At 40.6% G+C, this 17,413-nt stretch overlaps 1 protein-coding gene across 1 annotated transcript in view; it reads right to left on the bottom strand.

Annotated features, from left to right (window-relative positions):
• Positions 1 to 1,365: 1,365 nt before the first annotated feature.
• Positions 1,366 to 17,413, bottom strand: part of LMX1B (LIM homeobox transcription factor 1 beta) — a 195,260-nt gene continuing 179,212 nt past the window's right edge. Inside the window, exons 3-8 of the mRNA XM_073590761.1 lie at positions 12,738 to 12,970; positions 10,500 to 10,678; positions 10,166 to 10,243; positions 9,991 to 10,057; positions 5,515 to 5,676; positions 1,366 to 2,230 (exon numbers count right to left, since the gene is read on the bottom strand). Coding sequence (XP_073446862.1) covers positions 2,073 to 2,230; positions 5,515 to 5,676; positions 9,991 to 10,057; positions 10,166 to 10,243; positions 10,500 to 10,678; positions 12,738 to 12,970 — 877 coding nt within the window. The 3' untranslated portion in view covers positions 1,366 to 2,072. The remainder of the gene's footprint in view (positions 2,231 to 5,514; positions 5,677 to 9,990; positions 10,058 to 10,165; positions 10,244 to 10,499; positions 10,679 to 12,737; positions 12,971 to 17,413) is intronic.

The following is a 17,413-nucleotide window of genomic DNA, read 5'->3' as shown; positions in this document are numbered from 1 at the left end:
CACATAAGGATTCTCTTAGTACTTCTGCTTCCCCCTGACCCCGCACCTTCCATGCATAAATACCTTGTTTATATCGGTTCAGATGTATGTAAACTGCCGCGGTCCGGTCCGCTGGGCGGGGCTTATTCAACTGCTCTCCCCCTCCCTGTCTTGCTCTATGCATTTCTTCTTGTGTAGACAGGGAGGGGGGGAGCAGTTGAATAAGCCCCGCCCAGCGGACCGGACAGCGGCAGTTTACATACATCTGAACCGATATAAACAAGGTATTTATGCATGAAAGGTGCGGGGTCAGGGGGAAGCAGAAGTACTAAGAGAATCCTTATGTGACACACAATTGAACGATATCATTATATGATATCTCAAAAAAGGGGTGACAGATTCCCTTTAAAGGGAGTCTGTCAGTCTAAACTGCAAGTATAAAATTCGCACATAGCCTTTAAAGTGATATAGCCCTCTTTATAAACCTTTACTGGTTTGATTGTTGTTTCCGTTCTGCAAAAAAACGATGATTAATCAGATATGCTAATTAGGCTGCTTGGTGCACCCTTGGTGTGACCAAGAGGTCCAGTGCACTGCTCAAATCCACTGGTTTTGCATGTCACTCCCGCACTCCCGCGATGACTTTACAGCGATATTGCTAGTGATATCGCAGTGTGTAACGGGGGCTTTAGGGTGCACCAAGCACCCCCATTAGCATTTCTGATTGAACTTCAGCTACTGCAGAATGGAGGCAGCGATTAGAACACCAAAGATGAGATTTTTATAAGGGATATATCCTCACATGCTATATGCTTATTTTAAACTGGCCCTTTAATATGTCAGCAGGTTTTTCTATGTAATCCAAGAGCAGCATGTTGTAGGGACTGAGAGCCTGATTCTAGTGATGTGTCACTTACTGGACCGCTTGGTGAAGTTTTGTTAAAATCCCTGTTTTCTCAGCTTCAGATGTAGCAGTAGTCAGAATGCTGAGCTGTGTATAACCCCACCCCCACACACCTGATTTGCTGCTTCCTGTATACATTTTCAACAAGCTGCCAATCAGTGGTGGGGGCAGGGTTATACATATTAGCTGGACTGTCTAGCAGTGGACACCTAGTCCCTGCAGTGATAATCTCCTGCTGATAAAACACTGATTGTATTGGAACTACATCAAACTGCTGAGCTAGTGACATCTCTTGAATCAGGCTCTGTGCCCCTACGTTAAATAGAGAAAACCTGCTAACAGATTCCCTTTAAGTAACTCAAAATATCCTGTAACTCCCATCTGAATGCTTGGCTCTTCTCTATTTCTGGGAAATCCGTAATTTAACTTAGCCAAATATTTTTTTTTTCCAGTTGACCAATATTATGAAATGACAGAATCAATTACTGTTGTAAGTTTTATTAAATTAAGTTGGTTTTTTTTTCTTATTTTTTTTTTTCATCCTTAAAGCACCTTAAAAGAACATAAGACCATTAATTTAAAAAAAAAAAGTATTTCTCTCCAGAAAAACATGCAGTCCTTCCTGTGACGGCAATGACTCTGAGAAATCATCGTCTGCTCGTATGATATAATGGCTAAAAACTACCCTTCTTGTCTATGGAGAAAATCAAAACCAAAATATAGAAAGAAAAAAAATAATAATAAAATATAATAGTTTAAAACGTCACATTTACAATAACTCGTCACAGTTCAAATTTGATAATTCCACATCACGGTGACACTCATGCAGTTTCAGAGAAGACAAGGGAGATCTTTTATCGGTGGCTTCAGTCTTCCAATATTCTAGAGGGGGAAAAAAAATCTATTTTGTACACAATTCTATACAAATACTGTTTTCTTCCATTATTATTTTTTTCTTTACAGTAATAGTTCATCTGAAATGGGAAAAGAAAAATTTGAGGTCGCTGCTCATGCTTTTTTTTCCGAACTTATCTGGGGCCGAAGATGATCCAATTGCTTGATATGTTCTGAACTTTTGCTCACTGCTCAGTTTGAAGGGGAGGAAAAAGGAGAACTGCACAGATATGGCTGTATGATAGTCTCTAAGGGTCCACTTTTTTTTTTTTTATTGTTTTTGTAAGGAACAAACTCATGATGCAAAGTAGGAACTCTGCATGGAGTACAGTCGGTCAATAGGGTTTCCCACTCTGGCTTGCATGGAGTTGACTTCTGACGAAGCCAAGAAGCAGTCACTGAGACTTGTTAACGAGGTATCACTGTCGATATCGTGAAATATGGTGTCGTTACCTGATTAATGAAACAGAAAGATATTAGTAATTCTAAAAAGAATCACTAATAATAATTAAAAAAAAACAATATGCAAAAATAGCAAAATAATATGAAGATCACTTATGGAATTTGTTACAAATTTCAAGACATTCGATTTCTAAATACAGCGTCACTCCTGGCTTGGGGCTGTAACTGGTATTGCAACATGCAAAACACAACCTATGGACAAAAGTGGCCCAGTCTCTATTAATTTTCTGCAAATTATTCATTCAAAAGTAATGCAGCTTTATAAAAAAAAAACATTGAATGTTATAAGAATAACAAATGACTAAAATAAAATAAAGTGCGTCAAATTTTTTTAGCTATTAACGCTGATATTTTACATGATAAAGAAGCTAATTTTCATTATAAAAAAAAACAATTTTTAGGGTCAAACAAAGCAGTAATGGTAGCCTAAGGGCTTGTTCACACAACACGTTTTTGATGTGTTTTTGTCGCTTTTTTCCACGCATTGTATCAGCAAAGTGAATTAGATTGTTTTTTCCTTTCAGATTTGAACCTTCAAGTGTGATTTTTTTTTGTTTGTTTGTTTTTTTAAATCTGCGGAATGTCAATTCTTTTAGCGTTTATCAGCCATTCAAATAAATGAGAAAGAAGCGCCGAGAAAAAATGCAGAAAAAACACTTAAAATACAGTAAAAATACTGCAAAAACACGTGTATTCTACATTTTTTCTGCCAACACTCTAGTTTTTGCAGCAAAAAAGTCTGCTGCAGATACTCAATGTGTGTACATACGCTAAAGGGGTGTTCTAGCAGGCAACAGATTGGTAGGAGTCCGATTGCTCGTCAACCACCAATTTCTACTACCTCACCGAACGTGCTTGAGTATTGCCAAATACAGACTTCTCTTCACCATAGTTGTGTAGGTTTGGGGGTATGGTGGACTGGGGTTCCCTATTCTAGTGATTGGCATGGGTCCCAAAAATTGGACCTCATCCGTTTTAATAAAATTTGTAGAATGACGGAATTCACCACTTTTCTCATATGGTAGGACCTTCCCACACTCCCCAGTCACTGAATGTCCGTCTTTGTAGGTATAGCCTATCTGGTCATATTTGGCCCAAATGGACAATTGAGAGAAACAGACCATGTATGGGGAAATGATTATCCCAAATCTTGTTGCAATGGACCCAACCTGTTTATAATCAACCCTATAGCTTCCAAAATAGTTTTAAAAGTCAACCACAACCCATGGCCTAAAGGGGATCCATCATGTGAAAAAATGCCATAGCGTCAAGCTGAGTAGATTGATATTTTGATTTCTGAGGAAATGTTTTGTATGATTTGGAATTTACTTATCTAAAACTCTTGGGTTTGAGACTAAGGGCCCCGTCACACATAGCGATCTAGCTAGCGAGATCGCTGCTGAGTCACAAGTTTTGTGACGTAACAGCGATCTCACCAGCGAGATCGCTGTGTGTGACAGCGATCAGCAACCGGCCCCCCTGCCGGTATCGCCGATCGCTGTTGGAAAGCCCTGGACATTTTTTTTGGTCGCTGGTCTCCCGCTGGCCAGCACGCATCGCTGCGTGTGACAGGCGGGAGACCAGCGATCAGATGGTAACTAAGGTAAGTGCAGTGTTTCTAAGCACTGCGCTGTGCTTAGAAACCCTCTGTGTACCTTAGTTACCAGCGCGCTGATGCAGGGAGCTGGTAACTAAGGTACACATATCGGGTTTCTAAGTGACGCACGTCCCTTAGAAACCCGATGTGTACCCTAGTTACCAGCTCCCTGCATCAGCTCGCTGGTAACTAAAGTACACAGCGATGCCGCGTGCTGGGCGTTGCTGGTCCTGATCGCTGGTGAAGCTGTCTGTTTGACAGCTCACCAGCGATCATGTAGCGACTCACCAGCAATCCTGACACGTTGATATCGTTGTCGGGATCGCTGGTGAGTCGCTATGTGTGACGGGGCCCTTAGGTGCCCAGAAGGAGGTTCTAAATCAGTAATTTCCTGTATGAGTGTGGACAAAGAGATAGTTGTCAATCACTGAAGAGAACCGCCCACTGGACTCCTGAGCACCAAATTAGCTGAGTTTAACATTCAAATATTTCCAGTTATACAGAATAAACTATGAATTAATCTGCCCCGCATCTTCGGCTCCATAACATGATGCCTTCATGTGGGACAGCGTTCCTTCCAGTTATTACTCATAAAAACTGCTATGGAAATTCATTAATAGTAAGGAGGATGTATATGGAATATAAGCATAAACTAGACTACTCCTTTCATCATAGGTTGCCTTGACTGTGTGTCTGAGTGTGGTTCATACCCCCAAAGACCCAACTAAAAATTTGTCTTTTGTCTGGAAAGGAGTCCACCGAAAGACTCAACTAGGGTGAGCACCTTTACGCCCCCTATACACATTAGACTAATGTCGATCATATCTGCCAATATAGATGGGTCCAGCCGACACTCTAATGTGTATGGCCAACTGAGTGTTGGGGAAAATGTCAATCGAGCATATCCAGTTTTGGACTGCCGATTGCTTTGTTCTCCTGGAGATAAGCCACCAGCACTTATGTCTATCAGTGGCTTTCTCATAGAGGATAAAGGCAATTGGCCAAGAAAGTGCTACTGTGTACGGGAGAGATGGCTGTTGGCCAAACAGTCTGCTGGCAGCCATCTAATGAGCATGAGTGTCTCTTGATGGAACTGATATTTTTCGAAAAGTGTTTCGACTAGTTTTCAGGATCTCTTACTTGAACCTCTAAATTCCCACCTCCCAACCGAACACTGTGCTGTGAAGGGAGCACAAAAAAATATTAAATAGTTTAACCAAAAGTGAATAATATGACTGGATTTAAGGGCAAAAAATGACTATCCAGACCAAGCAGATGCTCTCGGTGTACCCTTGGTGTGACCATACCATTCAGTTCCCCTTCCCACTTACTTATATTCCATCTATTTCTGCCCCCTCTCTCTTTAGTAGAAGCTTTGGTATTATGGAAACCCAAGAATTGAAGATATAGATGTAAACCTAGTAGGTGAGAAGGTGTGTTGAATTATTTGGCCATGCAAAGGGTGCACGAAGATCTTGTGCTTATTTTAGACTGTCAATTTCTGCTGACAGACTCCCTTCAAATTGGACATTTGCATTAATATGATTGGTTACACAGTCATAGTTTAGAAAGTATCGGCATGCCTTCTCTTCTCCCAACGGCGCTGTACAGGGATTATAAATGTACAATCTATACTTGGTGATACTCAGTGTCATTGTACAGGGTTCACGCAGCTTACCATAAGGATTCATGTGGTCACCTGGCATTTGAGGAGGGGTGAGTCCTTGCTGGAAGGGGTCTGTGCTGTAGCTGTTCTGATCCATCGTGACGATCTGTTGCTGTTGGGGGGCCAGTGGGGCATATGAGGTCATCATCCCTTCCATGCGGCTGGACATGACCTCTGACGGGTGACAAGGAGCCACATTAATGCACTCAGTCCTGCACAGTTTGTTACCTCTTTATCATTTGTCTGTTGATTCTTGCTATGTTTCATTCTATTAAAGGGAACCTGTCTGCAAGATTTTAGACCAGAAACTAAAGTCATCTATGTAAAGTGCCTGCTACGTAAATGCTATGACATCCATACCTTCGTGTCTCCATTTTATAAAAATCCATGAGTAAATTTTTCTGCAAATGAACCACAAGTACAGGGGCTTGGCATTCACTTACAGTTCTCTGTCTTGTCTCCCTCTTTCTCCGCCTCCCATCAGTAATGGCCTGATCACTTTCGAAAGCTAGATTATTGATCTGTACATGGACCGCCACCCGGAATGATGGCACTTGTGTAGGATCTCAAGCGAAGGAGCAGGTCACAGACAAAAAAGACCATGAAAGACGTAGAGAAACTGGAGACTGTAAGTGAAGGGCAGCGCCCCCCCCCTGTATCTTCAGCTCATTTGCATAAAAAATTGCTAATGGATTTCTAGAAAATGGAGACACAGACTTATTAAATAAAGATATGGAAGTATCAAAATTACAGGGACTTTACATAGAATACATTTATTTGGGGGTCTATCTACCTGCTGACAGGTTCCATTTTAAATGCTAGCTGCTACATAAACATTGCCATTTTCCTTTCTGCAAATATTCACTGAGATTTAAAGGGGTTGCTAAAAGAAAGAAAATAGCTCCAATAGTTTTTCAAAACATGTCAACACTACTATCCATGGTAATGTCTTGTATTGCAGCTCATTCACAGTCTACAATATCATATATAGATATTTGTAAGGTGTAACCCTTAATAAGGGGGAAAAAATATCCTTTTTTCAACATGAAAAGTCGCTAAGTTTTTTTACAGGACAAAAATAAACACCATTGTAACAGGTTAGATAGAAAAGTTCATATGGGGCATGATGTATATTAGGGTTACAGGTTGAAACACAATTTCAGACACACAGCTTCAAGGCAAGAAAAGTGAGAATATTCCTGTCTAGTTGGTAGAAAATATTACAATGGTGTGAGTTAACATTGCTGAAAGCCATTATTGGAAGTTTAGCACTTTGGATAGCATTCCTCATATAGTTCAGGATACATAGAACACTTGGTATTGAAGGATTTAAGCTAGAATTAAGGCTTTACAAAAGAGCGGGATTAAGTTTAAGGTTCTGAAGGATAACGCTTGGGAAACATTTTTATTTTGGATAAGGCTCAAATTATATTGATATTATTTTAGACGGCTTTACATATTGGAAAGATTTATTAGGCTTTTACTATGGTTTTGGGTATGGCTAACGTTTTTGGCAGTATATGATAAACGGTTTTCCTAAGGATTGATACCTAAGATTTAAATTATTACTTGTAAATTTACATTTTTTCTACTGGTAATCTTGAAGATTAATGGGAAATATTTTGATTCTTAAAGTTGTACTTCAGATTTTTGCCAACCTATGACTTCTGTCAGAGGTTCATATATTTTGGACAAAAAACAAATCTGACATGGCTCTTTTATGAACAGAAGCCACAATACAAGTGTGAATATTGTCTCAGGAGGTATAAAATCATAAACTTATGATTAGAGGGGGCCACTTACTAAAAGTGAACAAAAAATAGATCTGTATAATGCCAATTTTCTAGCTTAGAATATACAGAATCCTTACTTACCAATAACACAATTTATTGTCCTAACTCGCTACCCAAATATAAACGCACACACTGGCTAAATTTTAATGTAAATATAAAAAATGGGGTTGAGGAGTACCCATGAAGGGTCCCTTTTGAATTCTGATAGTACTAAGTCTGGGAGTATAATTAAGTAGTGGATGTAGTAATTGATTTAGATGCTGTTAGTTACAGAACTAGTAAGGAATGGATAATCAATGGATAAGAGTAAAACACAAGAGTGAAGATAAGTAGATGAAGTAGCAATATTCACAAAAGGTATAATTTATAAGTGTACAAATGTAAGAAATAGAAATTAAAATGTGTCCATCTCCTATGATTACATTACTTGATCAATTGTATAATTACATACTTACATATATATAATTAATAAATAAATATACACATAAGGATACAACACCCAGTGGCGTATCTAGGGGGGGGCAGTCGGGGCAGTTGCCCCGGGCGCAGCCAGCAGAGGGGCGCAGTCGGGCCGCCTAATGCAGCGGTCCGCAGTGTCCTCCCTGGCGGCTGCGTTCTGCCGCCCCCCACCTGAGAGTCGGCGGTTCTCTGTGTCAGCTGTCAAGCTGACAGCCGGCGCAGAGAAGGAGGCCGTGCCGGCTCCCAGGGAGCAATTGTACTGGCATCTATACAGACGCCTGTACAATTGAAGCTCTGACCGCCGGGCCAGAGCGACGTCAGCATCGTGATCAGGTCATGTGATCATGCTGCTGACGTCACTCCCCGGCGCCCAAAGCAAACGCTGGTGGTAAGTGTGCTCCTCTGTGGAGCTGAAGAACCACCGAAGATGGGAGATGAGGGGGAGTTAATGAGTGGAGATGGGGGGGATTTGTAGAGGGGATGGCGGTTAATGTGTGGGGGTATTTAGAGTGGGGATGGGGGTTAATGAGTGGGGATGGGGGTTAATGTGTGTGGGGGTAATGAGTGGGGATGCCATGGGGTTAATGTGTGGGGGGATTTGGAGTGGAGATGGGGGTTATTTAATGTGATGGGGGTTAATGAGTGGGGGGTTAATGAATGGGGATGGGGATTAATGTGTGGGGGCGTCAATGAGTGGGGATGGGGGTTAATGTGTGTGGGGGTATTTGGAGTGCAGATGGTTATTTAATGTGTGGGGGGATTTGGAGTGGTGATGGGGTTAATGAGTGGGGATTGCGTTAATGTGCGCGGGGGTTAATGAATGGGGATGGGGGTTAATGTATGGGGGCGTTAATGAGTGGGGTTGGGGTTAATGTGTGGGGGTATTTGGAGTGGGGGTGGGGGGATTTGGAGTGCTGATGGGGGTTAATGAGTGGGGATTGGGTTAATGTGTGGGGGGATTTGGAGTGGGGATGGGGGGTTATTTAATGTGTGGGGGGATTTGGAATGGGATGGGGGTACTTAATGTGTGTGGGGGATTGGGGATGGGGGATTTAATGTGTGGGGAGATTTGAGGACACAAAATAAAGAGTATGTATGAGGAAACAGTATGGGGGATTGGTGCAGACAGTATGGGGAGCGAATGGGTTAATGTATGTGGATGGACACAGTATGGGGAGTCAGGGGTATGTGTGAGCAGACAGTATAGAGAGTGAGGGGGTAAATATATGAGGAGACAGTATGGTGAACAGGTGGGATGCTAGAGGGGAATAGTGTGAGGCGACAGTATATTGCAGATATTTTTATTTAGGGGCATTATAATGACACGTCTATCTTTAAGGGCGTCGTGTGGAGATTTGCTGCAGAAGACCGGAGAAGATGGACGTCTACAGAGACGAGATGTGGATGAGAAAACTCATCATGGGGTCTCGAAGAAAAGGTGACTGACTGCAGAGACGACGTCATCTATAAGGTACCTGGATGTAAATATTATTTGTGATACTGACTAATTCTCATGTTTTTATTTGTTAGGAACATTAAAGGGGTTGTCCAGGTTTGTGCTGAGTCTGCAGTCATTCTATGTGACTGCAGACTTCTGAATTCTCACAGTGCTCACTGAACGCTGTCAGGATTCTCTCGTGCCGGTAATTTACATACATGCGGTCACATGCCGACTAGACATGTGTGGCCTCACTCAATGAAAATGAACAGAGCGAGGCCGGGCACGTCTAGTCGGAATGTGGCCAGAAGTATATAAATCACATACTTGTGCTGACATGACGGTACATCAGCAAGGGAGAATCCTAAAAGTGTGCAGTGCATTCGTTGTGAGAATTCAGAAGCTGCAGTGTCAGGATTCAGCTCTGCAGGTTGCCGTAGTCATCACATGGACACTTCACTCATATGCGATTTTCATAGTTATGGTCCTGTGACAACGAGCTGCTCTTCCTGCTTCTCTCAGTTTTTTACTGAACATTGAGAGCATTAGGGGGAGCAGCTCGCAGGTACATGGCTAAGTGTACAAGTCGCATATGTACTTGGGCGGGGGGGGGCGCCGAACCGAATTCTTGCCCCGGGTGCCAGAAAGCCTAGATACGCCTCTGACAACACCCATAGGTTATGGACTAAGGGATGACTGATTCGTAGTTCAGGGTCAAAGCCAGGATATGAATTACAGATATGCAGTACAATACATACTACACTTCAAAGAAGGGATGATTAACTAGCAACTAGTTACCTTGACCAAGTCTCTGAGAATTTTGTTGCTCTTGCTGTTGCTGGTGCCTTCGTGCTAATTTCTTCATCTGTTTAACAGAATAGTATAAGACTATGAGTAAATTGGTGTGATCTAATTAAAAAAAGAATATAGCAGTGATATAAAATATATATATATATTAATGAGTATCACTTACCTTTGCTCTTTGGTTTTGAAACCACACCTGGACCACTCTCACACTAAGTCCAGTTTCAGCTGCTAATGTTTCCCTAACCTGTGAAATTAACAGTAAATAGTTATGTTCACTATGTGTCTAAATGGTGGTGTATGAATTACAGTTAATGATATGACCATACATTGAGTAGTATTTTTTTTACAAGGCTTTCCTTTCATTCTACTTTTTTCAATATATTTCAGCTGAGGCTTTGATAAAAATGAGCCTCTATAGGCAAAACTATTAAGGCAATTAGAACACAACTTTACCAAAGAAAATTACTTATAATGGTTACATAAAAATATAGGCTACATACCTTTCGGCAAGGTTTTGAAGACACCTCAAATGATGCTTTAAATGCTCTTCTCTGCTGCGTTGTGAGGATTGTCCGTGGTCGTTTTGGCCTCCTTGGGTCTTTACCATCATCACTGCCCTTTCCCTGACTGCCATGACATTTTCCTGGCTTTATGTCACCATCTTCATCATCACTCTTTACTGTAGTGCAGGACAACATACAAGCAAAGTTAAATCTTGTTATTCCAAAAATGGGTTTCAATAATAGGTGTATGGCTGAGAAAAATAGAAAGGAGAATTGGTAGAGGAAGAAGGAAGAGGGCAAGAAAAAGAAGATAAGAAAGATGTAATATGAGAAGATAACACTCAATGAGGAGAAAGATGAGACGTGAATAAAAGGAGAAGATGATGAAGAAGAAGAAGAATGAAAAGATAGAGGAGAAGAAAGATTCAGAGCTCAAAAAATGGAAGAAGGAAAAATAGAAAAGTGATAAAAAAGCTAATAGAAGGAGAGCTGAAGAAAAACTAAAAGAGAGAAAACTGTGAAGCATAAGGTGGGACTGAGTTGAAGGGCACAGAAAGGTAGATGCAAACTAAGAAAAAGTGGAGATAGGCAAAAAAATCTGAAGACACAGAAAGGAAAGTAGAAAAAGCTTTACAAATTATTTCATACTTTGTATCTTTTTTCTTTTTGAAAATTTTGAGTCACTTCTATGCATAGGTCCTTAGAGGATCATTGGCTTCACATTACACAGCCATATATATCACATAGACAGATTCTTACATGCTGGACCACTAGACATCTGTGCAAAAATGTGGCAAAGTCATAAAATATCTTGAACAGCAATGTAATAACATGCAGTGATATAATGGCTTGAGCAGCAATATTGTAATATGCAAAGCTATAAAATAAAATGTTAGAGTTATAAGAACCTGCAGAGATATATAATGTCATGCTGCGAGTGAGAGGGTACAGTGATATATCATACAGGCACATATACTATACAGAGAGGCAGAACGTTGTGCTGCAGAGCTACAGACCATACCATTGTGTACAATATGACATACACAAATATGCAGGCTCAAAGTGACATGCAAAATAATATTTTAATTTTTTGGGGGGGGTTTTGGTGCTTTTGTCCAGTACTCTGTCTCTGACTTGTCTGCTCTTTCTAGGCTCCCTATAATAATCAACTTCAGTCTATGGATAATTTGCTTATTGTGCTTGATATAAAAATAAACAGGATTCACGGAGGGCAAAGAAATGTGTAGAATGCAGCAAAAGCTTTTATACACTGTAGCATACTCAGTTATACATATCAAACAACATGACATATTGTTATACTCTACAGAGACACTTTATAAACTTATAAAAGATTAAAGGATCTGTCTGGTTTAGAGCATTCATGGTCAAACACACCATTAGTGAGGTAACAAAGGAAAATCCTTTATTCACCACCCTAAACTATTCTTTAGATAGAATTGTGGCTACAAAAATATCTTCACTCTGGAGGACAGAGAACTACAATAGATTTTAATAATAATTGTGTAATTCTTTGTTTTTCCTGCGGTGGCACTGTAGGTAAACACAACACTTGTGGGCAGGGTTTCCCATAAATCATAGCTGATCACTGATAATTGAAACAAGTCATAATCAGCTTATTTTCAGGGAAGTATTGTAACACAAAGATAGACAACACTGTAATAGGTATATTTTGAGCTTAATTTCTAAGACAAGGGGAGTCATTGTGATGTATGTCTTTTTTTCTCAAGTTGTGTTGGGGATAGAGTCAGCGTTAAGGGAACCTTTACATCTATCAAGAAAAAGTTCCTTTTTGCCTATGTTCCTGCATTGAAAGATTACTGGGATCCAAACAATTATAAGTATTGGACTTTATTTATTGTATTTAATGGAACTCGTTACAGGACTGTGCCTTCCTCTGGGGCAAGACCCGGGAGGAAGGTTTAAGGATTTGGGCCAAAATGTGCTGTTCTGTCTAATAAGTTATAAAAAGACCAATACTTTTAATTGCCCGGATTTAAGTGATCTTCTATCAGGGCAAAATCCAAGGCAAAAAGAAACTTTTTGTTGACAGATTTAATCGTTGGGATCCATTATCTACTCCTATCAAGCAAGGAGAGGAGAATCATCCTTTGCCTTTGCTGTTGCAGCAGTCATCACCCTCTGGGGGTATTGATGCCCAGATCACCATTTTCTACAGTATCTTTTTAAGTTCTAACATGATAAATTGTAACTCACCAGAATCTGAGTCATCTGGACTCCCGGAACTTAGAAGGTCCTTTTCCTTTTCATAGTCACTTTTACATAAAAGCTGTCCCTCCTTAAGTACAAACTCATCTCCCTTTCTTAGCTGTCGTTCACATACACAGCAGCAAAAGCAGCTCAGGTGATATACACTTTCCAGGGCACGCATGACAAATTCTGTTGGGGCGATCTTCTCCATGCAACCGCTGCATTTTGCTGCAAAAAGTCTGAAAAATATAATATGTAGTTAATGGTAAATGAAGTTTGTTTGACAGTGCTACAAAAGTATGAAATATATGCCTGTTATACATGACTAGGGATGAGCGGACCCTTGGAAGTTCAGGTTCTGGTACCCGGCCCGAACTATAGTCCAATGTTTGGTTCAGATACCTGAACTTGAACCTGAACCCCATTGAAAACAATGGAGACCCAAACTTGAGAGCTAGAAAACTCTCTCTCTCTTCTCCAGGACTTCCGCGGAAACTCTGAACATTAAAACAGACTTCCGGGAAAAGTCTGTGTTCGGAGTTTAGCACCGGAAACTAACTGTTCAACTCGAACTCCGAACCTTTACGTTTGGGTTCACTTATCTCTATACATGACATAACAGAGTCTGGTAAATGGCAATATTAGTTGTCTCTTACATTTAAAGGAGTTATCCACAAGTTAGGTGATAACTTATTAATTGTGACGGGGACAGCAGTGCGCACGCTCAAAAATCTTCTCTATTCGTTTCCTATGGCACTGCCAAGCATGGCATTCAGCTTTTACTGGCAGACCCATAGAGTATAAATGGAGCTATGTTTCTGCATGTGCAGTGCCAGGGATTAAAGACCTCCATTCTGGTGATTGGTGGAAGCCCAGTTTTCCAACCCCTAGGCAGCAAACTTCTTTTCACCTGACAGCTGCTTTAAAGGAGCTGCACAGGGATTTAGGCAATGATGATATGTTTAAAAGTGCACAATAAAGGAGCTGCATGGTTATGTACTCAGACAAGCCAATGCACCTGTGTAAATAATTAAAGGGATATGGCACTTGCAAGATGGACTTTTAACAATGAACATTGTTGGCTTATCCTAAAGATAGGAACTTTAATATTGGTGATATCAAAATTCACTTATATGGTAAAGACCTTGTAATACCATTCGTGGCAAATACACAATATATGGAGGTGTGCCACTGCCAGTATGTAGCAACCCTTTTATTCAGCTAATTGGTGTGCTGGCAGGAATTGTACCCCTCTGACCCAATATTGATCTATCCTTATGGGTGAGAGCTTGTAGTACCATTCATGGCCATGTGTGGCGCTGTCCCATTTCCGATGCACTGCAGTACCTTCAATCAGCTGATTGATGGGAATGCTGGGAGTCAGACTCTCAATGATCCGATACTGGTTGTCTATTCTAAGGATAGGTCACTCTTTAAACTGCTCTAAATTTTGACTTATTAATTATAACAAACCAAAAAAAGACAGCTATCAAAGACCAAAATTTTCAATACAAATGATCTTTATGGTGAACAGTTAGGAACTGTAGTTTATAATGGCTTGCAGAAATAAAGCTCATTACTCACAAAATTTCAAAGAATCTACATTGTCTACACAATAAGAAAAACAATATGCAATGTTCAAATGTGGTTCTGTGGATGACACAACTCCACATGTGTTTCTTCTTCCTAGATTCTTTTGTTACTAAAAATATCTATCTACATCCAAAACTGAACTTCCAGAGCTTGTAGTCTGTTAGTATCAGTCAGTGACATGAACAAGACGAGAGAAGTCAAAAGAGTATCATCCAAATTAGTTTTCTCATGAGAATCAAAGATTTATCTATGTCCTATGGGCATGGGCATAGCTAGGGGGGAACAGAGATAGCAGTTGGCCTGAAGCCCAAGAGGGCTCAAAAAACTCCTCTGAACAAAAAAAAATGCCAATTTTGTAGGTTAGGTTTTCCATTGAATTTCAAATGACACCAATGGAGATTTTTAGATAACACTGGAGACTCCACAGTAGAGAAGTAAGGATTAATGCCTCACACGTATAAATGTCATATGTCTTGCTACAGTATATACAGTATCTCTATGGCAGATACAGTAAATAAATACTATAGATTGATTTATCTATGTATCTACAGAATGCATAGATACATTGCATGTTCCACAGCACTTAATTTACATTACCACCACTGACCCAATTGGGACTTACAGTCTAAATTCCCTATCACAATGTGTTTAGAGGGTGGGAGGAATCCGAAGAACATGCCGAGAACATACAAACTTCTTGCAGATGTTGTCCTTGGTGGGATTTGAGCCCAGGACCCCAGCGCTGCAAGGCTGCCGTGCTAACCACTGAGCCACCGAACTGGCCAATCATTCATCTACAGTATCTGTATCTACCTATAGTATCTAACTAACTACATCTGTCTATAGCATTTATGTATGCAAAGTATCTACCAATGTATCCATCTACCATAATTATTATTGCTCAATCTATCAACAGCATTTATTATCTACCATCCATCTCTTAATTTGTATATCCATCTCATATATATTTATTTCACATGTATCTATTGTATTTATCTGGATATCTATGTACTTCTTATTCTCTAGCTACAGTAACTACAGTATCTATCTATTATCTGTCTATCTATTATCTATCATCTACAGTATCTATATCTATCTGTCTAGTTATCAAATATCTATCTACTGTATATATTGTACCTGTAGACATACAATGTAGGTGTGCTATTATTTACAGATAATTTTGCAGGTGAAGTTGATTTATGATGAGAGGATGCTGGGACGTTCTCCACCATCTGGTTAATGAACACCTAATTCTTTATCTATGCGGCTCACTTCTAGCGTTAAATTTGGTCCTTCTCTTATCCTTAGCAATTGCATTTCCACGTTTACTCTTTCAATATCTCTCCTTCTGCCACTCGCCTGTCTTTCTCCTGCCCTTAATTTCCTTCTGTGTATCCACAAACATGTTTAATTGTTTTACTACAGCGTTTATTATAAGACCAGAGAATGGGGCTACGGTGTGCACATTAAGTGCGCTTCAAGAGGCTTGAACTATAGGCCTTAACCCAACAGGAAGTTTTCAGAGCAGGAGAAGACATGGTACCAGAAATGTAACTTAAAAATCATCAGAAGGTCTCCATACACGTGGTCAGATGGATAATGTCACAGGAAAGTCAGGAGGTCCCCTTGCATATGAGATGGTTGGGGGATAATGTCACAGTAGAGTCAGGAGGTCCTCATACACATTAGATGGTCAGGGGATAATGTCACAGGAAAGCTAGGAGGTCCCCATACATACGAGATGGTTGGGGGATAATATTACAGGAAAGTAAGGAAGTCTTCATACACACAAGATGGTTGGGGATAATGTCACAGGAAAGTCAGGAGGTCCCCATACATATGAGATGGTTGGGGGATAATGTCACAGTAGAGTCAGGAGGTCCTTATACACATTAGGCCTTTTTCACAGTTCAGTTTTTTGAAGTCATTCAAAATCCGTCAGTTTTAGAAAAAAACGGATCCGCCCCTTTTTTGGCAGATCCGTTATTTTCCCCCATAGACTTGCATTAGCGGCGGATTTTGACTGACGGTCATCCCCTGCATCTGTTTTTGACGGATCCGTTTGATTGTAGCATCTCCCGAGCGGAGCAGACGGACTGTGAAACATTTTTTTGTAGCGGCGGACCGTTATTTGCAAGTGCGCATGCTCGGCAGATTTGCTCGGACAAGCATTTTAATCCTCAATAGCGTTCTGGAAGCGACATAAAAATTCTCTCTCTCTCTCTCATACATATGAGATGGTTGGGGATAATATTACAGGAAAGTAAGGAAGTCCTCATACACACAAGATGGTTGAGGATAATGTCACAAGAAAGTCAGGAGGTCCCCATACATATGAGATGGTTGGGGGATAATATCACAGGAAAGTATGGAAGTCCTCATACACACAAGATGGTCAGGGGATAATGTCACAGGAAAGTCAGGAGGTTCCCATACACACAAGATGATTGGGGGATAATGTCACAGGAGAGTCAGTAGGTGCCCATACACATTAGATGGTCAGGGAATAATGTCACAGGAGAGTCAGGTGGTCTCCTTACACATTAGATCATCAGGTAATAACGTCACAGAAAATTCAGGAGGTCCCCATACACAGAAGATGGTCCAGGGATAATGTCACAGGAAAGTCAGGAAGTCTCCTTACACTTTAGATGATCGGGGAATAATGTCACAGGAAATTCAGGATGTCCTCATGCACATAAGATGGTCCGAGGATAATGTCACAGGAAAGTCAGGAAGTCTTCTTATACATTAGATGGTCGGGGAATAATGTCACAGGAAATTCAAGATGTCACCACCATACACATAAGATGGTCGAGGGATAATGTCACAGGGATGTCAGAAGATCCCCATACATGAGAAGGCCAGGGCATAATGTCTCAGGAAAGTCAGGCAGTCCCCATACACATAGGATGGTCAGAGAATAATGTCACATGAAAGTCAAAAGGTCCCAATATAAATAAGATGGTCGCGGGAGATAATGTCACAGGAAAGTCAGGAGGTCTCCCATACACATGATATGGTTGGGGGATAATGTCACAGGAAAGTGAGGAGGTCCCCATATACATTAGATAGTGGGGAGATAATGT

Source organism: Dendrobates tinctorius, unplaced genomic scaffold (assembly GCF_039654945.1).
Source record: "Dendrobates tinctorius isolate UK_male_01 unplaced genomic scaffold, ASM3965494v1 ptg000120l, whole genome shotgun sequence".
NCBI classification, from domain to species: Eukaryota; Metazoa; Chordata; class Amphibia; order Anura; family Dendrobatidae; genus Dendrobates; species Dendrobates tinctorius.
Note: the sequence above shows the minus strand (reverse complement) of the source record. Positions and strands in the feature narration are given on the sequence as shown.